This window comes from Lagopus leucura, unplaced genomic scaffold, assembly GCF_019238085.1.
Source record: "Lagopus leucura isolate 7727_CA_CO unplaced genomic scaffold, USGS_WTPT01 Super-Scaffold_73, whole genome shotgun sequence".
NCBI classification, from domain to species: Eukaryota; Metazoa; Chordata; class Aves; order Galliformes; family Phasianidae; genus Lagopus; species Lagopus leucura.
This window is the reverse complement of record NW_024962252.1, coordinates 81,571,176-81,594,017: the sequence shown is the minus strand read 5'-3', so window position 1 is coordinate 81,594,017 and position 22,842 is coordinate 81,571,176. Positions and strand designations below refer to the sequence as shown.

The 22,842-nt window shown below is 42.0% G+C and overlaps 1 protein-coding gene across 1 annotated transcript; it reads right to left on the bottom strand.

Annotated features, from left to right (window-relative positions):
* Positions 1-736: 736 nt before the first annotated feature.
* Positions 737-22,838, bottom strand: DTL (denticleless E3 ubiquitin protein ligase homolog). The gene is made up of 15 exons (XM_042886372.1): positions 22,763-22,838; positions 22,485-22,610; positions 21,703-21,801; positions 21,306-21,367; positions 21,094-21,214; positions 20,612-20,677; positions 19,753-19,868; positions 18,902-18,975; positions 17,481-17,584; positions 16,745-16,849; positions 14,062-14,174; positions 10,073-10,162; positions 8,170-8,308; positions 3,352-4,187; positions 737-2,175 (listed from the first exon to the last, which is right to left on the bottom strand). Exons 1-15 carry the CDS (start codon positions 22,800-22,802, stop codon positions 2,110-2,112), a joined length of 2,157 nt encoding a protein of 718 aa, XP_042742306.1. The 5' UTR covers positions 22,803-22,838; the 3' UTR covers positions 737-2,109.
* Between the last annotated feature and the right edge of the window lie 4 nt (positions 22,839-22,842).

Sequence of the window (22,842 nt, the reverse complement as noted above, 5' to 3'; positions counted from 1 at the left end):
AATCTCACATTCCCAGTTAAGATTATTCATTTCAGAGGTACACCATCAGTGTAAATCATCACTAGGCAGCTGTTTACAATATGAAGAGGTAATATTTTGGGTGTAGAACTTTCCTGCCAGAGGAAAATATTGTGAAAGGTATGGCAGAACATAAAACCCTATCGCTGTTGAAATGGCTGACAAAACACTCAAATACTTTGAGAGGGTCCACATCTGCTTATTCTGCAACAAGTAATTTACAAGCTGAATAGAAAAATCCTGCACAGAAAACTGGCTGTAGGGAAGCTAAACAGTTTCTCTGATTAATTGTAATTAAGACAGAATTAAATTGCAAACCTCCTAGGTTGCCTCTGTTATATTTCTTTGCTACTCCATCTACACAAAGTATGTTAATATTAAACTAACAGAATTTTTTATTCTTGTTTTACTCAAGTTATTAATTCAGAAAATCAGTTTAAAAAACATTTTTTAAAATGAAGAACTATAAAAAAGTGTCCAAAGAACTACACTCTCTTTCCTGCTTTCTTCTAACTTAATAACATCTCCTCAAAGCTCATACAGTAATGGCTTGTAATTTAGTAAACAAGAAGAAGTTTTCCTGGTCCTTATACATAGTAAGTGCTCCCACTAAAAGCTGCAGCTTGATGATGACTAGTGTTTGGTTTTTTTTACCCATTTACTTTTGCTTTGTAGCTGTGAGAGAACTTTTACAAAAGCCAGTTTCTTTCATGTCATTTATTTCCTTGCAAAATACAATACACAGCAAATAAACCAGGATCTTAATCCTTTCAGCTACTGCACTTTTCAATGCTGTAAAGTAGGTGGGAAAACTTCAGTCAGAAAACATGGGTTAGTTGGAACACATCCCCTTTAAATACCTCAGCACTTTTGCAGCAAAAAGACTTAATTGGGATTGTAGTTTTTTATTTATTTATTTTTAAAGTTTATAGAAACCATCATACCAAAAGACAGAGTAAATACTCAAATCTAAGATACAGATCTTCTACAAGCTACCCCTGTGGAAACAATGACCTTGGAATCAGTATCGTTCGCCAGCAGGCCAGTGAACTTATTTCAGCTAGTGATCTTGTTCCACCAGTACCAGTGATGACTTCAAGATGGCAAAGCATGTAAAATTTTAATCTGTAAACTTTGTGAAGTGCTTTCTAAAATGTGAAGTGGCCCCCCATTTACAAGCTATTATTTAATAAATACCATATTATAAAAGTGTCATAAAGGTATTTTACAAGCAGTTATTAATGTCTTTGCCTCAGGCTAGATCTGTAAGAAGTCACCAAGCAACCAGTTGTTATGGAATGCTGTTTGGCAATAATTTTTGTAACACACCTTGCCCATATTTTATTTCAGAGAAGTGACAAGCTGTCGGCCTCTACAGTTCTAGTGCTAATGGTCCAAATGCCAACTATGTTGGTAATTACTGAAGTTTTCAGCCTTTGAGGAAAAAAGCAATGGCAAGAAAAGTAAAGGCATTAAGTACTCGATTATACCCTCTCTTCTTTTAGACTATAATCACCAGTTGTGCCATTGAATGGAGATGGACACAAGGGCATTTAAAATTCTTTTGTATTTATACATTCAAAACCTCCTTGCTGGAATTGAGTAGATGGTGCTGTAGGAGGACTAACTGGAAATGCCATTCAGCACGAAGTAGTTCAGCTCTTCCTCCAGAATGGGCTTCTGGGCATGCAACATTTACTTTTCTGGAGGGCACAATGTCTCACACAGTATTCTTAAACAAAGAAAGTTTCAATGGCAGACTAGTAACATTGAAGGATAAGTTTCATGTGCCTGTCAGCATATGCAGTTGCTCTCTTTATAACAGTTGTCACGTAAAAAATTCTGTTTTCTCTATCAAAATGATCCATTACCTGACATGAATACAAGAGCAGGAATCTCTACGTATCATACATATCTTCCGTGCTCTGATGATTTCAAGTGTTAATAGGCTTTAAAACAGAAATTTACCAATGTCCAACAACAAACTGTGTAATGCTGGCGTATTGTTCTGTCAGTGGTGCTAAATCTGGTCTCAATGCCACAGTGTCAACATCCAACATCATCAGGTGCAACAACCGCACACTACTTCAGTCAATTCTGTGGCTTTCTGTGGAAGTATGTGCAGATCTTCCTCATGGAAACTGAAGTGGTTACAGCCTGTAAAAAAACCAAAACCAACAAGAAATGTTTCTGAGTTAACAGCTCGTACGCTGCATAATTCTTAAAGTCTCCCCTCCATCACTGCTCCAGTTTGCGTTGCTTCTTAAATAAGATAGTAAATGACAGGTTCTTTACTGTAATCTGTTTCTCTCACAGATAAGAAGCTTATTACCTACAGGAAACACAGTCTAAAAACTGGGTTTGTCTGACTGCAGCTCCACCTTCCCTATCACAGCTTTCAGGGCTGTGGATCTCCGAGATGCAATGGATCAAGGAGTGCTGCACAACAGAGGCCACTGGCATCCCAAAATTTGAGCTAGAATATACTACGTGGGAGAGATAATTATTGTATGGTAATCACTCTCCGGGGCAAATCTTTGTCTTATGTTTAAGCAGGTACACTGTAAATCACAAGCACTTGCAGGTTTTCTTGGTACCACTACAAGATGAAGAGTTCAACTGCTGTAACCCAAGGTGTGGTGGTTTGCACACTTCACACCTTGTAGAAGTGCTGAAGGAGATGTGAGATATTTCAGCAAAATAAACCTTAAACATGGCAATAACTTCTAATATCAAATATTCACTTGAAAGTATAATGAAAATATGACAATTGGAAATTTACTTGGAAAATAGTGAAATAATATCCAGTAAAAGATGCTTTAGGACCTAGAGCCCAATTAGCTCATGGTTTTAACATGGGTAAAAAACTGTTTTGCTGCTTGGGCTAGAATAAAATTTAACTCTTTCTTCCAGTGCTAAAGCGGCTTTTCAGTAATATAAACATGCAGATGTGATGCTGAACAGTAGATCTGCCAGGAAAGGTGTTGCCATTTGCTTCTCAGAGAAGAGCTGTATTTCAGAAGACAGCCACATCCTTCAAACATCCAGCTGGGAACTATGAGGATTTCTTAGTTCCTGTGTGCACTAAGTTCTTTTCAAAGGAGGTACAAGACCATCTTAAGAATTCTCCTCCTGCATGGAGGGGATTAGTATTTTGCAGCATTAATATACCTAGATTATTAGGTGAGAAATCATCTCTCTTGTCCATAATCAAGGAGAACAGACAATTCTCCAAATGTTTGAGTAAGAGAGATCTGACCATGTGTAGGAAGGGGACAGTGGTAGCTAGAGATAAATTCTTTCATTACCACTGTCCCTGATCATCCTACTTACAGTTTTCGGTGAGGTGGTCACTACTGCAGCCTCGTGACGTTTTGTGCTGGAGTTGTAAGATGATGGGGGGCTGCCAGCTTTGCCAGTCCGCAGCTTCTCTCCCAGAGCAGACAGCCAGTTTTTTCTTTCTGGTGAACTATTCTCTTTATCTACTACATCTGAGTCTCTCTCGCAGGGAGACTGCAAAACAAGAGGGGGAGTTTGAGTGCTGGATGGATTAACAAGGCTTCCAGAAAAAGAAAGCTCTTTTGGGCTGTGGCTTGATTCTTCATTATCCAAGTCAGCCAGATTTAGAGAGCCCTCATCACAAGCTCTTTGGCCTGCAGCCAAGTGACATAAATTTAGCTTGGACTTCTTAGCCACATGGTCCAGTTCAGTCACACAGCTACAGGCCTGCAGACACTTCTGCCCCGCTTCATCTTCCTTGCTGCAGTCCAGCCTTCTCTTGGCACGCTTTTCAGCCTGTGAGTATTGTGCTTTAGGAGTGCTAGGTGTTTCCAAGAGACTTTGTGTGACTTCTGCCAGGGCTTTTCTAGGGGAAGGTGTCTTTTTTCCAACTTCTGGGGAAGAGCATGGAGTCCTGGCAATCCAGTGTTTAATGGACATTTTGGAGGAAGGCACCAGTTTGGGAGAAGCACGTGGGCTGGCTCCACTCAGCTTTGCTGGTGTACAGACTGTGGCTGTTTGAGTTTTGAAAGAGACTGTTGGAGTGTTTGTAGAAAGAGGAAGGTCTCCAGAATAACTGGGAGCACAGGCAGCTGGACGTGGTGAGGAAGCACATGGGTTGCCCACTGAGAAAGCCTTGGCAGGAGTATCCTGTGGGCTGGCTGAATGTCCTAATGGAGCAAAAATAAGCAGTCTAATGAGGAACACAGAGCAGCAGATTAAAGACAGCCCTTTCATAAATACCTGTCCCAGCTAGGAGATTAATTCAGTGCTGGCCCTGATTCTCAGATACACCTTGCTGAATTAGATTGCATGGATGTTTCTTTTATCAGTTAAACTGATGCAAGTCCTCCTTAGAATCCTGTATCACTTGGCTAAGTATAACACAGTACGTTGGTTTAATGTCTGACTTTTATTTCTTCTATGACTAGAACCCTTACTTAAGCTGCAGCTGAGGGACTAATGGATAGAAAAAACAGACATTGAATCTTCTAAGTTTTCTAGCCTTGCTGGCAGCTTTGCAATAGCTCAGTCCAGACAGCTCTGTTTTGGGAAGCTGCCTGAAAACAAGGCTGGCTCTCTATCTGTAGCTGGTCAGCCTATCTGCCCAATCTTTAACAGTTTCATGATTGAAAGAAGAGACAAAGGTACTGTAAGCAAGTCCCATAGCTAATTACACCAGGAAAGCTTTATTCTGCAATGCCATACCATATGAACAGTGCTCCTAGTCAAGTGTCAATAATTGCAATTTTTTAAGATTAAAAAAAAATGAGAATGGGAAAGTATATACTTTCACCTTCTTGTCTTTTTGATGGAGTATTTTCTGCAGTGCTATATTAGGACAAAGATGGTAGTTATTTACCACACCCAATGACATGTGAGAAATTCTTCACCTCCTCAGCAAGGATTTAAATTCCCACGAAAATAAAAATCTGTCACTGGATTTCTTTAAAACAAATGATCCCCAGACAAATACGTCACAATGGCATTTGTGCTCACTAGTCAAGCTGTTAAAATCCCCTGCTTTTAAAGCAAAAGCTTCTGAAAACCCAGCTTATTAAAACAGTAGTCATTGGTAGCTTTACACCTAAGACCTCACCAAGGACCTTAACAGTAACAGTGGGAATCATATATAGCAAAGATCTCAGTCTGCAGCAATATTAGAGAATTGTTTTATTTATAGGACCTTCCAACAGAGACACATCAACAGGTCTCTTAGATGCCTGCTTTCTCATTCATCTAACTTGGGGTGATTCAATTAAGTAGGATAGCATATTAATTTCTCCAAGCATTTTCACTCCTGAGCACAAGAACTCTGACTGCTTTGTTTTTTTTCCAAAGGCTTAATCTGAACTCCTAATTTTCAACATTAGCTGCTGTAAAGTACTTCATTAGGACAATGAGAAATCTAGTGTGAATAACCTGACATTTTCTTTAGGATGTTGGGCTGTCTCACAAATAACATGTCAAGTGAATACCTACATGACTCTTTCATGCCATAATAAGCCTCTTTTGATCCTTCCTTTTATTACATTATCCATCCCTTTAAAATAAAGGGCTGGTGCATGAGAGAAAAAGGAATATGACATCGTATTAATGGATCCCTCTACAAATCACCTTAAAGCACAGAGAGAATTAAAGGCTCCTTTCCAGACAAAATGTGCTACTTCATAATAACTTATTTCAACTTGGACTAAGAGAAAATCACTGCCAAGATTAGGTCTCTCAATCTTCACTTTAATGAGCACTTACAGAACAATAATATCTCAGTTGGGAAACCCAATGCATTTTCAGAATTAAGCTCCTAGAGGTAGAAGAAAAGAAGCAAGCTCAGCAGTTCTCATTCTGTAATGACCATCTACAAATCTGTACAGCAGAAATGTGGCATGACCAGCTGGGTTTGAGCACTCTCAATCCCATAGCAGTGTGAAAGCTACACTGTGGAGACCCTGGATAACAGAAAAAAGCTGTTATGAGGGCTGGAAGGGCAAAACGCGAACTAGTTACATCCCCAAACTTAAGAGAAGGAAGATGAACATGAAGCTTTTTTGTAACTGCATACATTATTCAAGCTTCTGCTGAGCCAGTCTCAAGCTGTTTCCCTTCATGCTGCCACTCCACGTAGCATTGCGTGTTTCTGCATACTGTAAATATCTGCAGTCAAACTGCATAACACCAGTGCAGATATTTCCCACCTTCTCTGCTGCAAATTCTCTAGAGTGGTATTATGAATCTCCAGATTTAAGAGTCATGAATTTTCCATGCGCAGGCCTGCTCCAGAAATTTGGTTACACAAAAGCATAGAGAAAGTACTGCAAATTAGGGAAATCACAGAATCAATTTCCAAAGAAAAGGAATCTCTGCTTCCTATACTTCATAATATAGGTCAACAGTTAATGCACATTCTCAGCCTCATAATTCATTTCACACAAATGGGTGGAAAACTACCTAGATCTCATCCCAGCAGGCCTGAAATACAACTTAGTTGTCAGCTCTGAATCAGTCTCTGCAGATAACTCCTATATTCTAACAGCACGTGCTTTGTGTTCAAGAGCCAAGGTCAGCAGGAAGCCTGCTGTTGTGTTTGCAGTGTCTGTGTACTTCCTTTTCCCTCCTGTGTTGCTTTAATGCATCAAGAACCAGGAGAAATAAGCTATTTTTCTGCTATAATTGCCAAAGCTGACTTGTAAAGTTTTAGCATACAAATCACTTTAGATTTCAGACTTCTACACTAGACTCACATTTACTTCTCTTTTGCAGAAATTAATACACAAAGTGTACTTCTCAGCCCCCTCTGAAGCAATGTGAACGCTCACACAAACCATACACCACCTACAGAGCAGAGCTGGCACTCTCCCTGCTATTGTCTTGCAAACTTCCTGCAAGACTGTTACTCACTGGCAAAAGGTTAGATGTAATATTATCCAATTAGTGGGATTTGGAGACCTTCAGCCTTTATTTGTGTTAGCCAAAGTGAAATTCATTCAGAGAATGACTAGAAAAGATAGGTAGAACAGAGGAACTCACATCAACAGCTGCTGGAAAGCTATTGTATTGCAAGTTTCAAAGCCACACTACAGAGCAGCTCTTCTTATTTCTCTTTGTCAGGGTTATTCGCCTCTCAACCACCCTACTGTAACAAAATGCAAGTTTCAGGCAAGTCAAAGTAACACTATAATGCACGATTCCTTTCTTTTCTCTGGGGTACTGCCCAGTGAACAGCTCATCTTCCAAAGAGCAGCAGTAATTCACAACCACGGCTCCACTACAGACATCTAGCTGAATTTTCCTGCTGGCAGTTCTTTAGATGTATTATCGTGATCTTGACCAACTTTAGACATTCCTGAGCGTGGCAGATCTGCCTGCTAGCTGTGAGAACATGCTGGATGGCTTGTCTGACCAGCTAGGCTTTGTAGAAAAGTTATGCATTTGAATTGATGGACATGATTGATCAATTTTGGAACATTAAGATTACATTGTGATTGACTACATGCATTTTTGAAGTACTTGCACTAACTGCCATTTGTCTGCATGGACAGTCAGTTACAATGAGACATAAAATTCATAGCAGCAGCAAAGAATGCTGCCCACAGTTTAACAACTGGGCAGGAGGAAAAAATTCGGAGTTCCCATGCTATGCCATCAGCCCTTTACAGGGTAAAATATGAAACTGGAAAAAGAACATGATCTTACTTCTCTCAGTTACCATTTGATATGAAAAGAATATGACTTGCTGCTACAGCTAACAATCAAATCATTTTTAGCTGGAGCTGTAAGAATGCAACTGTGAAGCAGGTGATTCTGGCTTCCAGCTCCATTGGCTGAAGAAGTCCATGCACACATGATATCTCCTTTGGCCATTCAATTATCAAACACTGCTGATGCCCACTGAAGACCTGGCTGCCTGACCAGTTATATTAATAAATATTTACTTTGCAAGCTGGTCATGCAGACTTCAGCATACTGTAAGCTATTTCAGCCAGCTCATCTTAGTGGTAGTAGAAGTATTTACAAGTAGAAGTGTTTGGCTGGCTTTATGAACTATTGCCTAATATGAAAAAATAGAAGACTAGGACAAGCCAAAGGATTTCACTGGTGAGCAGCCAAATTTCAGAAGCCATGCTGCAGAGCAAGATATCACAGGGGCCTTACCTGCTCCATCTTGTTCTTCTGATTTCTTCTGTGTGACCCAGCCCACCAACCTGGCTCTGTTGGACACTGACTTTTCCTCCTCAGGACAATGTTGTAGGCGCCAGATCCTTACGGTGTTGTCATCAGAGCACGTGGCAATCTACAATACAAATGCATTTGGGAATGGCAAGGCACATTCTGTGGGTCACGGGCCAAATGAGCTAGGACAGCTACACCCAGCACACCATGCCAACATATATGCAGGGCGAAATCTGCTTGAGGAGGATACAAGATTTGTCCACTAAACAAACAGAACAACCCAACTCTATTCCACTACTGTACCACAAACAAGTGTTTGCTTTGAAGGGGAAATCAAATCTTCTGGGGAAATCCCAGTCACCAGTAACTATATGCCTTGTACAGCTCTATAACAGAGGACAGCCTGCTCAGGAAGGGCCAGTGCATGTTTTGCAATTTCCATTGCTCAGTAGCTAAAAGTAGCCATGCTGCTTCTTGCACCTGCATCTCTGTCTTGTCTGTTATTCAGGACCTTCTCTGCCTGGGGACAAACTTTCGCAACACATAGAGAAGGTGACATTGGAAGGCTGTTGCATTAGCCTCAGGCGCTATCTCTACAGACTCAGATGTCAGCAGTATCTGGCAGAGAAACCAACCCTGCTGCAAACATTCACCTAGATTCCTGTTGTGGCTTCACGTGTTCCAAAATGATCTGTGCAATCTATTTCAAACAAGCAGTAGCATCTAATCTACTCTTATACAGCTCTCTTTGGACAGGTTATCTGGTGACTCACATGGGAATCAACAGCAAGAAGGAAATGCTGTGGCTGAAGATCACAGTAATCTTGGATAGGAAAGTACCTCTACTGTGACCTCTGTGACACCAGTATTACGCTCACAGAAAGCAACTTGGCCTCTCAAATCACTCAAAGCAGCTTCTTGACCTTTCTTAGCACAGTGTCTTCACTTTCTTCACACCTCATGATCTGTACTGTGACTACCTAATTTTTATCTGTGTTAGTACAGATTTTAAAGGCTGTATAGGTCTGCATTTCCAAACCATGATCAGGACTTTAGGTCACACAGACAACAGACTTCATCTAAAATGCCAATTTACATACTACTGTGCATCTTACATAGCTAAAACAATTATCCTTGTTTGCCTGCAAGACTCCCACTCTCCTACATTGTGTAAAGCTTTTCTGAAGACCTAGTGCTGCAGTGAAAGCTGGGCAAAGTATCCAATTTGCTTAGTAACACTGAAGTGCAAAGAACTATTATTGGGGCACTGTCTAGGATTAATTATGATTACTTCTCATTTTGATCTAGATCAATCATTTAAACCAACATCTTCCTGCAATTCCCTTTCTTCTAATGATACTTGGAGTATTATTACTGACAATTTCACTATGAATTTTTGTGTGTATATACAAATATTTGTTAGGAAAACAGTTCTGAGTATAAGAACAGTCATGAGGGAAGAGTCTACATGATTTTTGAAGGGCATACTCCTTACCACTCTGTACCATACTGGTAGATATATCAGTGGTCAGGCAGCTATGTATGGAACCACAAAGCAAGGCTTTGGCTTTTGAAAGATTCAATGAAATGGTTTTACAACTTTGCCCCTCACAGGTAGTAAGACAACTTCTAATCAGAAGTCTTTGTTCATTTACAATTTGCTAAGTCTTATCAAATAGCCCAAATTATTAAAGAATAACGAAGAAGTTCTGTTATATTCATGTAACAAGTTTGGTTCACTGCCCTAAAAAAAATGAGCATGTTTGGAAATTATTATCTAAGAACTTCCTCCCAAATAAACAAATATTGCTGTAATTTTGAAAAGCAAATGTTGCCATAGCACCTCTATTACTTGACGGTGAAGAAAGTTTTCCAGAAAACAAACCTTAGTGAAGTCTGAAGGACACCAAGCAATGGAGGTAACCTCTTGAGAGTGGCCAACAAGGATCCGTGGAGGCAGGCTGGGTTCAGAAACCTTTGAAATTCCAAAGAAAAATAAATACAAAATCAGAAGACCACACACCACTAAGAAAGACCTTCACAATCCACCTGTGAGGCATACAAGACAGATCACAGAATCATAGAATCACTAAGGTTGGAAAAGACCACAAAGATCATCCAGTCTAACCATCAACCCATCACCACCATGCCCACTAAACCACGTCCCTCAGTGCCACAAATGATAAATCCAATTGCCTTCTGCCTACAATCACAGTCCATTGCAGCTGAGAGGCAAACCCAGACCCCCATCCTTATTCCTTACTTCAAGGATTTCTTTCTGGCACTGGCTGCCTAGAGAGGTGTCATACCCTCTTGGGAGACACCGCAGCTCTGCAACTGTGCAAAGGCAAGATTCTCTGTAAGACTGAATGCCTCAAAGCAAGGGAACACTTCCAAAGGGATGGTGTTAATAAGGACAGCTACTCCATGACAGCTGTTCAGTAGCCCATATAGAACAAGTCCACATTTTCACTTCAGCACTTCATGGACTACCAGAGATATCCCAACACTCCTTCTTCCTCAAAACACATCCCCAGACTGCATACTGTTGGCAATTTCTTCTGAGAGACAAGGACTTACAGGGTTCTAAGGATCAGTTCACATTCTATTGCTAAAGGTGAAGCAGCTGGTCAGCAGTGAGATGCACTGACTTGCCTGGAAACACTTGTTTAATTCCTGCTGCATGTGGGATTTCTGCCAGAGCTGTCAGCACAGCATACTGTGTGAAGTGGTATCTCTGTCTCTGCTAGGTAAGATGCTTAAAAGTTTGGGAAGATCACACTCTGAATGAGAATAGGTAAATATATTCAGCTGCTATTTTAAAAACAAACCTAAAACAAATGGTTTAAAAATAAAGAACAACAAAGTCCAATATATGAATACTTACTGACTTCATAACTGGTGGCTGCCAATCAAATGAGCCAGAGAACCTCTAAGAGTTGATTAAAAAGTTCCCTAAAGCACACGTGCTCATTAAACTTGGGTCCTTTTCTCTTTTACCCTTCATAGAAATCTTTTCCATTATTATCGTTAATCTTTATTCTTACTATTACTCTTCAGTTACAGCTTGTGTAAGTGACAGATACAACTGAAGCTCAAGCATTAGGTAGCACATGGAAGAAAATACACACACATACACACATACATGCAGATTATATTCAAGTTAAGCATGCTTTCAGCAGAGAATCCGTTCCAGATCTATGAGTCACCATTTTCAATGTGACATTATATGGGGAATTTATAAGGGGGATTTGCATACATGATAAATGAATGAACAGATCCTTTACTGTGTGGGAAAAGGAGTAGATGTTACATACAGGTTTCAAAGAGAGATGCAAAACATCAGGGAAGGCTTCTGATTTACACACATGTTTTTTCTTGTGGAACCCCTTCTACAACAACCTGCATAACCATAATTGAATATCCAGCTTCTGCATCTTCAACTTGTTCTGATATAAACAGGTTCTTCATAACTGTCCATGTTTTCTTTTTCCTGGCATTGCAAAGGCAATCACTGATTAAATATCCACTAAGTGCCTTGTTCAGAGCATTCCCATCTCTGACAAAATATGTAATGCCATAGAAACTCCCTATTTAGGGAATAAGAGACAGAGGTGCAGAGAACATCTTTGTTTATATTTAATAGCAGTGTTGCACTGCACACATAACAGTTTAGTAGTCACTGACTGCTGAAAGGAAAGCAGAGGAAGAGAATTCCTCCAGCTCCTGCCAAGTTGATGTTACCCTGCATTAGTATAAATTAAACCAGTTACACCCAACTTACCATTTTGTGAACCAAAGGATGGTGTGTTCATTAGAATATGAGGGAGGAGGAGGCTAAATGACACCACCCATTGTTGGGTGCTAGAAAAAAAATGCATTAGGAAGACCTTTGTATTTCCTTCTGTCCGTGGGATGCCAAATTATTTAGAGTCCAGAAACCTTCATTTTTAGCCTTGCTTTCTAAGGAATGGAGGCTTCTGCAATAAGAGATTCTATGATTCTAAGAGGGTTCAGAAGATAATGGAAGTACGGAAGTCCAAATCTATAAAGCTTGTTTTAATTACCAGGGACATAGCTCATTTAGGTACCATTTTACAGAGAATAACTTCTCAGCTCCCAGGCTTTTACAGTCTTAGAGTTGTTTAAGAGCCAGTTCATTAATCAACAGACTAGTAATTAAAACAACCAACATAATAAAGTGAGCTTTTATTGTCTGAAAGTGATGTTATATGTCAGAGCAGACAGAAACAGTATCCTCGTCAGCAATACCTTCTAGCCACAGTATTCCTTGGGAATTGCTGACCCAAGTGCAAATTGGCATTGCTTACAAAGTTTCTCAAAGAAACAATCTGGGTAGACAATGTTTAGTTTTGTTTTTCTTTCTTCAGCAAGGACTTGGTCTGCCTTTCATGCTTCTCCGGATATGGAAAGTTAGCACTCTCCTTTGAGTTCTTTCCAACATTACCTGCTAATTGCTAGTGAAATATCTAAGCACGTATTTTCAGTGCATAGTAAATCCTCATCCCAGAGAATGTACATGTGTTTCAGTGTCACTAAAATCTGCCAACATTTAAAACAAATTAAGAAGGCTTTGAATATGGCAGACCAGAAAAATAGACTGAGTTTTGCTGAAAGTCCCACTTCCTAACATGACTATGGAATTAAAAGTGATTATCTGATGATTTACTTAATAAATATTCAATATGATCTGTCACCCACACACGATAGAAATAGACAATTCATATGAAGCAAATGCATTTAAATGTATTTGCTTAAACTTTGAGATGGTACAGTGTCCTTGAATGCTCTTGACCCAGTTCCAGCCTGCTTCCCACAAAAGTGCCAAAACACGTGAGTGCAGAATGCACAGCCCAAGTTTGCATAGGTATTTTTGCTGAACTCACACTGAAGTGAGAAAGGCTAAAATTACACTGCCTGACGTGGAACTGACCATGTTGCTGCACTCTGCTCCTGGGTAAGCAACTTAACTGCTTACAAGAAGTGTTCTTAGAAACAAAGGGACTACATGCTCAAACCATGATCAGTTCAGGGAGACTCACTGCCCTCAGAGCTTTGTATTGTATTTTCAAATGCATCATGAAAGGAATAACCAAGTCAGCATTTCCTGGAATTACCCCAAACCTAAGCAGTCACCTGTGACTTCTGTTTATCCTACTTGAGATAAGAAGTCCACTTTATTACCGAATGGCTGTAGACTATGCAGAACAGAACTTGAAGCATGCCTTATTCTGAGGTCCCTGCTTTTAACTTTGTGACATTTGCATTTCCTACACGTCAGTGCAAGATGCCAAGTGACTAAGCCTCTCAGCTGTCAGACAGTGCTTTGGAATTTTGCTGAAGGCTCTGGCTGAGCTCTTGCTGTAATACAAAGGCTTTAACTACTGTAAATTTAGTATGAAAAAAAGTTAGTCTGAAGCAAGAGCTAGAAAAAGGAAGGAGGAAAAGAGTGCCCCTTAAATACTTAAAATTTAAGTTTTTTCTAACATACTCCATTGCTAAATATGAATCAAGAATTGTCTACTTGCCATAGCCACCTAAATCAACAGGATCGAAAGAAGACTGTACTGCCCATTAAAACAAGATTAAGATCAGCAACTTGCAATAACCAGCAGTGATGAGAGACATATTGATGGCAGGAGGTTAGCTCTATTTTACATTAAATAGTTAGATCTAGCCTTGACTGCACACTCTGGGCACAACATGCCAGGATCTAACCCTGCAATGCATTAAGCAGGAGTGAAGGCTGGGAGTGCCCTGTGTGAACATGAAAAGCAAATGAAACCAAAGAGCTGAGCAGATCTGGGCAGCCAGCCTGAGGCTACACACTTGGGTTTCTCCCAAATGTCTCACCTTCCAGATGTACGCGTTGCAGTCACTTGAGCCACTAACCAGGAACTGGTCATCTGGGCTAATACTGGATTTGATGTAAAAGGTAGAATTCTGGTGTCCGCTGAAAACCGCCACTGTGAGAAAAACAATGAAAATAAAAACAGCACTCAACACACAGCTGTGGGAGTTGGTTGCATAAGCAGGGCTGATCTGACAGGCTTTTCCTGCCTAGCCATGTATATTCTAGAGAAAGCAGTTGTACTGCTTCCTTGCTACAGGGCTGGGAGCTCCAGCTGGCAGGCAGCAGGAGGCATCACTCAATAGGAGCCCTTCACATCTCCCTGCATGAAGCTGCTTTACCCAAAAGGTTCTCTTCATAGCATTATTAAAATGTGTTAGGTTTATCAAAGCTTCAGTTCCACTCATATATATCACAACCAGGCCAAGACATCACCTGGGCTACCCTTTGCTGTTCTTCCCACTGCCACCAGCCAGCCCCACTGTGTTAACAAGGACAGTTGCACAGAAAGCTTCCACTGAAGAAACTAAGGCTACTCCTTTCCCTTGCTGCCAGCCTCTTTGTCAGCCAAACGTATTCCATGTCAGCTACACTCGTCAATCATCTATATTTAACGTCCCAGTAACACTTCACTTCAAGCCTCCAAATAGCTCCTGCTCCCTATTGCAAGCACCGGAAGAGTCAATGGCCAATGCAGGAGCTGAACGTGCATCTGGAGCACTCGGCCATGCTACACCCAGCCTTCTTATCAGGGTGGAAAGGGCAACTTTCCCGATTTAGCACCACGTGGGGCTGGCACGCCCTTGGCCAGCCCTGGCACAAAGCACTCAGAAGCAGGGATACCATGAATACTGTAGGCTCTACGAGAAGTTAGCAGTCAGTTCAAAGACTTTCAGTCTCTTTTCCATCGTGATTTTGACAAAGGTGACCCAGAGACTGGTTGCCTTTGGCTTTCTTTGAAACCTTGTGAGACCCCACAATGTACTTTGATTTTAACCTGCAGCTCTTTCCTTGCAGTAGATACAGGCAAATCCTATTACTGAAGGATTTCCTCACGGCCCTCTTCCAACTAACACTGCTGTCCCGACATTAGATCGGAGCAGCTGCCATATGGGTCCAGCCCAAATCAGGAGGCTCAGAGTCTTCCCAGCAGCTCAACCCAGCCATAGGCCCGTGCTGCCCTCTGCAGGAGGGCCAGCTCACTGATCCCCTGCCAAAGTCCTGTGCTTTTCAGGCAGCTTGATAAACTGAGGTTTCTGTCCAGGTTTTATTTGCTAACTTGTTGACACTAGTCAACAGAAGATGACAGCTAAATGTAGAAGTAGGTGGCAGGGTGGCCTGGACCTCTGAGAGAAACTGTTCTTGGGAATAGAATATCCCAAGTTGTAAGAAATCCATAACAATCATCAAGTTCTACTCTCAGCTCCATACAAGAACATCCAGAAATCTGATCTTATGTCTGAGAGCGTTGTCCAAATGCCCCCTGAACTCCTGCAGCTTGGGGCCGTGCTCACTGCCCTGGGCAGCCTGTGCCCATCGCCCTCTGGTGCAGACCCTGTCCTAACTCCCAGCTGCACCTCCCCTGACACAGTTCCATGCTGTTCCCTTGGGCCCTGCTGCTGTCACACAGAGCAGAGCTCAGCACTGCTCTCCACTTCTTGTGAGGAGCTTTAGCTGCCATTTGGCCTCCCCCTCAGCTCCTCTGCTCTGGGCTGAGCAAACCCAGGGACCTCAGGCACTTCTCACACACCTTGCCCTCCAGACTCTTCCCCATCTTTGCAACTCTCCTTTTGAAGAGGGACAGACCAGGGGAGTATTTCCACATCTCAGCAGCAGCACACAGGGCTTAAATCAACAAATGACCTATTAATATCTAATACTTGCACTACTTCTCCACTTTGGCAGCATCTCCACTCAACTGACTGCTTTCCTGAAGAGCATACAGAAGAACACATTGTTCATTTAATTTCAATTAACTGGAAGACTGAGAAAAGGCAATGGAAACTAAATCATATGTCTGTTTGGAACGCTTTTAATAAGATTGGCTGCTTTCTGAGAAGCAGCCACTGGCCTATGACAAAGAAGTTTTAGTGCACCAAAGTCCGCAAAACATCTTGTTGATGTAAAGGTCACAGACACAGAGCTGAAGGAATCTAAAAAGCTGGAAAAAGGCAAAGCATCTCCACAACTTGCTGGGGACGCTTTCTCCCTGAAACTGCCACAAAAATTAAATTTAACAGACACCTTAAAATGTCTGAGTATAGTCTAAGAGGTGATTCCTCTTTAGCTCTGATTCAGAGCTAAAATCCTAAGAGGTCAGAGTGAAAGATTCAAAACTGCTACAAGCAGGCAGTGAAACTTGTCTTTCTATGCTCTCTGTAATATCTCATTAGCAATGCCAGTCATCAGTCCATAACACAGTCCTCATCTCTGAGCTGCCTGGCAAAACTGCTCCACCAGGGTTCCAGCAAGTGCTGTGAGCACCTAGGGCTGGGAGCAAGCTATTTGCATCTATGCCGACACATTGCTCACAGTGCTCTTTTCCCTGCTGATCAAGACCAACTTTGAAGCACAGGCAAGCCAGCTGCTTGATTTTAGTAGATACCTACTCTTGTGGATCAACTCAGAAACCTTATTGTATGCAATACTATTTTTACAGGTTATTTCCTCTGATATTATTCTTACCTGGAAAGGACTTTAAACTTGTCATGTTGAACATATAGATACTGTCATCAGTGCAGTTAGCAAACAGATTAGCACCAGTGGAATCCAACACGAGACTAGAATACCCTAGAGACAAAGAAAGAAACATTCCCAGTAAATAACTCCACCAAAACATTTTGGAAAACAGGCATTGTCTAAGAAACGTCCAGAGAGGGAAATTTGGAAAGGATCTCTGTCACATAGGAGATTGTCATTGGAAAGATCACTTGTTTGCCAGAACACTTGCTGGAGAACAAAATGTTTTAGCACAACATTGACATTTTCTCATGAGGATTCAGAGCGCTATTCAGAGAGAATTCTCAACTTCAGAGCAGGCAAACAACCTATTTGATAGTTTCAAGTGGGTATCAGGAACATCCAGTTGTAGAAGCAGAGGTTAAAAATACACATAAATCCTCATGTTCGGTGGTGTTGATGGCAAGTTATTTCAGTCAGCTCCTTGAAGATTTCCCTCATGTTTTTGGGACTAATACTGACCATTACTACATCAAGATGGTTATTAGACAAGTCATGAACAATTACTGTGTTGTATTGTAAGGTGCCAGGTACAAAGTCAGAGCAATACGAACAGTATTGATTTTATACCAAACAGTTGCAAGTATTGCTCTGCTCTCAAAGACTATGATGTAAAAACCCACCCTTTCTGTTGTCTTTGCAAGATACAGTGCAAATAGAATTGAATCATCCAATAACTTACCAAGTTTGCGAGTGCTGGTGCCAGGATAGTAAAAAGACTTGAAAGGCACAGGATCCTGCCGGTAAGCAGTATAGTTCTTGCGCAAGTCCCACACTTTGATCACACTGAAATATATGAGCAAAGGTGTCTACAACTTGCCAAAAGTCCAACCCTCTTTTGCAGCGCAGACAGAGCCTTCTAAATGCACAGGAAGACAGGTTGCTCATTAATAAGGAATGCCCAGTGATGGCACAACGGGGCGAGAATAGAGCAGAGATGTGCTGAAAGGACAATTGTTCTGCTGAGCACGGATGAGGAAGCAGCATTGTTTTGTGTAACTAACACAACACAAAACACAAACCCACAAGCCAACTTTCCTCAACTAGCAAAAGGACATAACAAGGATGCCATTATATTCTGTTTTTTTTAAATGAAGCTCTTTGAGGTTTCTCTTGCTCTCTAGGAGCAAGCCTCTATCATGCACCATGGGATGTAGAGTCAGTATTATGTCTCAGGAAGGCTCTGGCCACAATGAAACCTGCTACATAACCAAAGCCTGAGAGACTAATCTCTGTGCTAAACAGCAAGACATTTTCCTGAGCTCCAAGATGCTGCAACAGATCTGGCATCTAATAGAATGCATCCTTTGTAACTCGACACAACATTTTCTCAAGCACACCTGCACAAATTTAAGGCTTCCCCTTATTCCCAATCTTCCCCTCGCATCCCAAAGCAGCTCCTTGTCTAACAATAGTCTGCTTACTTGCCATCCAACAGGTCTGTGAAAATAAACAGAGATGATGGGAACTGTTCTCATACTGCCCAATAGCTAGTGACACTAAAATGAATATTTACCATTTAGGCACAATTTGTTCCAGCACAGCAATCTTGAGTAAGAAAGGAAAGCACTATTCAGCTTTGGCAATGCAAGCAGGTAGCAAGTTCTGTTAACTCTACCTAATACTAGGGCTGCCCCAAAAGTAATGCATTCTATTTATTATGTTGGCCCATGGTATCAGAGGAGCAGGTTGGAGTCCAAATGATGGATGTGAGCAGAGTGAAGCAGTAAGAGATATGTTTCAGCAGTGGCAACAGCAATAGAGGTCACCTCTACTGGTGCAGATATTTGGTGCAGATGGGCGAGGCGTGCAGGATCCTGTTCATCACTGGGAAAAAACACATAGCTAATGGTGGTGACTATGTTGGAAAGTAGTGTTTTGTAGCTGAGAATTTGCTCTATCAAATAGTGTGACTGTGCTCTACATACCTGTTATAGTTTTCATGGAAATAAACAGGAGGCATTACTTCTGGAGCAAGCTATATAGTAATTGTAGCTTTGTGAGCCACTGTGATCTTAGAAAAAAAAAAATCTCCCAATCTTTCTGTGTCACTAAGAAAAACAGGCAGAAAAGCACAGAAAAGTAGGCATCTTCCTTCCTTACCCATCAACAGCTCCTGCAGAAATAAGAGTATGCTCGTCTTGAAGCAGCACCACAGTTACACTCTGCTGGAAATCCTTGAGGAGAGAAAAAAGAACTTTGTTTATTTTCAAGGTCAGCAGCGTCTTGCTGCTAAGTTGAAGGCCAAGTGAATATCGAGGACACCACCTCTCAGCCAATCTACACTTCTCTTGGCCGTAGACCAGACTGAGTTTTGCTCTAGAATTAGCCTGAGCTTCTTGGGCTCCCTCCTGCCAGTTTGCTTTGTGTTCTCCAGCAAGCTGCTCGCTGCAGGCAGGAGAAGGTGGAATACCAGATTTCATTTAGAAGACAATAATCCTTTAACCCTGCTTAGCAGTGTGGCTAAAGGACCCACAGGGAGTGGTCAGCATAAGATTACACCTCACAGGTCAGAGATAAGAGAGTTCCACTGGAGAGGTTAATAGATGAAATAGGAGATCTTATTCAGGAGAGGCTGTTGTTTTTGTGGTCACATTTGGGAGGTGTAATGTGGAGGGAGTAAGAAGGGAAAGAAAGGAAAAAAAATTGGAGCCCTTCCTTCTCACCCTTCGAAAACAAAAACTGTAGCCACTCCTTTTCTCTCTGGAAAAAAAAAAAAGATGTATTTTCACATGGCATTTACACAAAGATGGCTCTGATAACATGTGCGTTATTAGACAACAACATCTAAAATTAGCCAGAGCAAGTGACCATGACACAAAAACCCAGCTCTGCAAAGACAAATTAGTGTTTACAGAATTCAAGCCAAATATCTCTCACTGCAATTACTTAGGAAGGCCACTATGCATAACACTGTCCTCAGAGCAGAGGTCTCCTGTCTTCCTGGCACATACCACCAAGGGAGCAAGTCCTCTCAGGTTCTGCCTCTTCTTCCTCAGCTTGGAAGGAGTCTGCTTGTCAACCACGTTGTGTGCTCCGCTGATTTGATTCACCTGCCTGTAAAATCCATCTGGAAGACAAATACATGTAAATTGTTAGTTTCTATGCCTATTTAATCTTGCCACCATTTTCATGTAACAGGCAGCAGCTTGGAATAAATCCCAAAAAGCAGCTGAGACGAGCTTTCAAAATCTATTAGTAATGTATTCTGAAAACATTAACTGCTACTTGTGTACAAAAACTATGAGAACACGTTCCAGAAAACTGCTGGTGGCAGGAAACTGAGAAGTACGAGGGCATGAGCTGACTGGTGAGGGAGAAGCTCCAGGAAGCAGAAGAGTAGAACAATCACCCTGCACTTAGGCGTTCCCACAACACCTTCAGTCGCTCCCAGGACTCACAATCTCCTTTGTACCTTCCTACGCTGGTAGGAAACTTTTCAGCTTTGATTACCTCCTCCCCACCACCAATGGCTCTGAGTGAATTGCTCTCACCCAGCCCAGCTCAGTGCTGTCCAACACAATGATGTGTTTTGTACAGCCTTATTTCTTTAACAATACACAGGGTATTATCAGGGCAACACAGACATCAAGCTGCCAGTCTGAGAGAACTGCAAAGTGAAAAAACATGTCTAACATATTCTAGCTATTCCATACTCTCACTGTACTAAGGCAGTCCCTGATTACCTGATAATCTTCTTACCTAAGTATTGCCTATGCTGTAATCAAAAGCATTACTCCAATAAGTACATTGGAGCACTATTTCTACACGAGCTATGGAGCTTTATTAATACATATCTGAAAGTTCAATTACCTTTCTTGTTGCATCTGGTGTCCCAAACCATGATGTTTCCATCTCTGCCTCCGGTACAGAAAACAGCTGAGAAAGAGAGAGCTATTAATTCCCAAAAGCTGAGAAACTGAATCCAGCATAATGCCATCTATGTGCCCCTAGAACTACAATGATCAGGCCTTTGGTGCTTTCTGACTAGTTTCCTTATGGTCTTTCCTTAGTGCAATCGTAGGAAAAAATTGCTTACAAAGAGTATTTCCAGATTTATGTTTGTAAGTAAGGTGTAAGTGACTTCAATGCCATGTCTTAAAATTGCCTGAGATCAGAGATGTGCAGACATCATCAGATCACTGCAAGGTTAAAACGTTGGTTAGGTCGCTGCTTAGCACACCTATGCTATGTGCAACCAACAGATTCCAAAGCCCTTTTTTAGCCCCATAAGGATAGAAGTTGTAGTGGGAAAGAAGGACAAAAAAAAAAGTCAGGAGGGAATGCCAATTTACCTTTCTCAAACCTAGAAAAAGCAACTGACTTGAGGCTACACTGGTGACCTTTGCATATGCCAAGCAGCTCCCCAGCTCTCACATCCCACACCTTGGCTGTCTGATCTCCTGAAGCAGTGACCTTCAGAGGAAAGAATAAAAAGCTTTCATCATATTATGCACACCACTGCCAAAGCATTAGGAATAAACTTAGATAGGAAAAGGCTTCTTACAATCCTGTGCTCTCCAGGTACCCAGGCAAGGTCAAACACAGCATTTGAATGAGCCTGCCATTCTGACAAGAGAACAAAAGCCATAATTAGTTCAGTGCACGTTCAGTTCAGCACTACACTACGGTATTTTGCAGGAGGCTAATGAACATCAGACATCAGGAGCTGAAAATAGGTTACTTGTTAGCAGCTTCCCTCAGGCATGGCAAACACACAGCTATTCATCTTCCATTGCTTTTGTAAGAGCACACTCACATGGCTGCTCTGTAAACAGGACTCTGCAAAGTATGAAAAGATGCAAGTACTTCCCAGATTAAGTTTAAACAGCCTGCATAAAGTTTCCTTTGGTTCCACCACATCCCATACTTGTCACTTCAAATGAATATCATGTAATACTTACCCTTAGAGATCAGTTTGGTGGTATTTTGAGCTTCAGTATCATACAGTCTGACAAATCCTTCTTCATTTGCAACTGCCAATACATGCTCAAAATTTGGGGCTGTAAAGAAATTTGAAATGTCTATTACAAGGCTGATCCACAGTTGTGCCTCTTCCCTTTGTGAGGGGAGTACAGGCACTTTAAGTGCGGTGCACACCAAACTGATAGCTGTAAAAAATAAATTAGCATTTACACAGCGATTTCCACTCTCAAAATGCAGAAATATTGCCAAGCATTTATTTCTAGACACTCCATACTGAAACTGTTGTATATGGGAAATAGAGTGGGTCAAGGAGCAACTTCTAAGATAGTGCCCTCTTTCAACAGCATTGGTGACAGATCCTTTCCTCCATCTTTATAACCTATCCCCTTGGATGTTTTCCAAGTGCTTTCCTTGGATGTGAGATGGAGGAGCAGAAAGCTGCCTTGGAGAAAGGCATTTACAATCTGATTGTTGGGTGGTCCCGCATGGTGCCAGTACTTGGACTTGATGTTTCTTATGGGTCCTTTGCAATTTGGGACAGTCTGCGATTCTGTAATAACCCCATGGCACAACCAGAATACAGCACACCAGAGTTCTGCCCTAAAGGTCCCCAAGACTCAGCGTGTAGGACGTGGAGGCACACATTCCCTGTTACCAGCTCACAAGAACACCAAACCCTGCCAAAAGACCTTGAAATATCCAACAGAAACGAGTGTACAGAGGAACCCACACACCGCGACATTCCAGCACGTGGCCGTACCTGCAGAAAAGCTGCAGCCGAAGGGAGGGACGGGCATTCCGATTTCTCCGTAGGAGAGGTGATCATCTTCTCGGCTGCACTTATAGCCGTCCAAGAGATGCTGCAGGGGAAGCGGTGAAGACTGACCTGAAACGAGACAAGCGGACCGTGACTGCACCGGACTCTGCGATCCGGGAGGCCAAGGGCCCGGGTGCCGCACTCTCCGCTCCCAACTGCGGTGCGGACTCCCCGCACGGCAGCCCCCAGGGCGCGGTACGCGCGGTACACGCGGTACTCACGGTGCCCGGCGGCGCGGCGGAGCAGAGCGCGGCACAGCATGGCCAAGAGCCCGCGGACCGGCGGAGCGGTACCGAACTCC

What these genes read in the sequence shown, in the direction of transcription:
- DTL (XM_042886372.1), bottom strand. Translation starts at nt 22,802, where the DNA reads ATGCTGTGCCGCGCTCTGCTCCGCCGCGCCGCCGGGCACC. An exon ending in CACCAGCACTCGCAAACTTG is followed by an intron (nt 16,850 to 17,480) that starts GTAAGTTATTGG and finishes CTTTGTCTCTAG; the next exon opens with GGTATTCTAGTCTCGTGTTG. An exon ending in TGACCACCTCACCGAAAACT is followed by an intron (nt 2,176 to 3,351) that starts GTAAGTAGGATG and finishes GTTTTTTTACAG; the next exon opens with GCTGTAACCACTTCAGTTTC.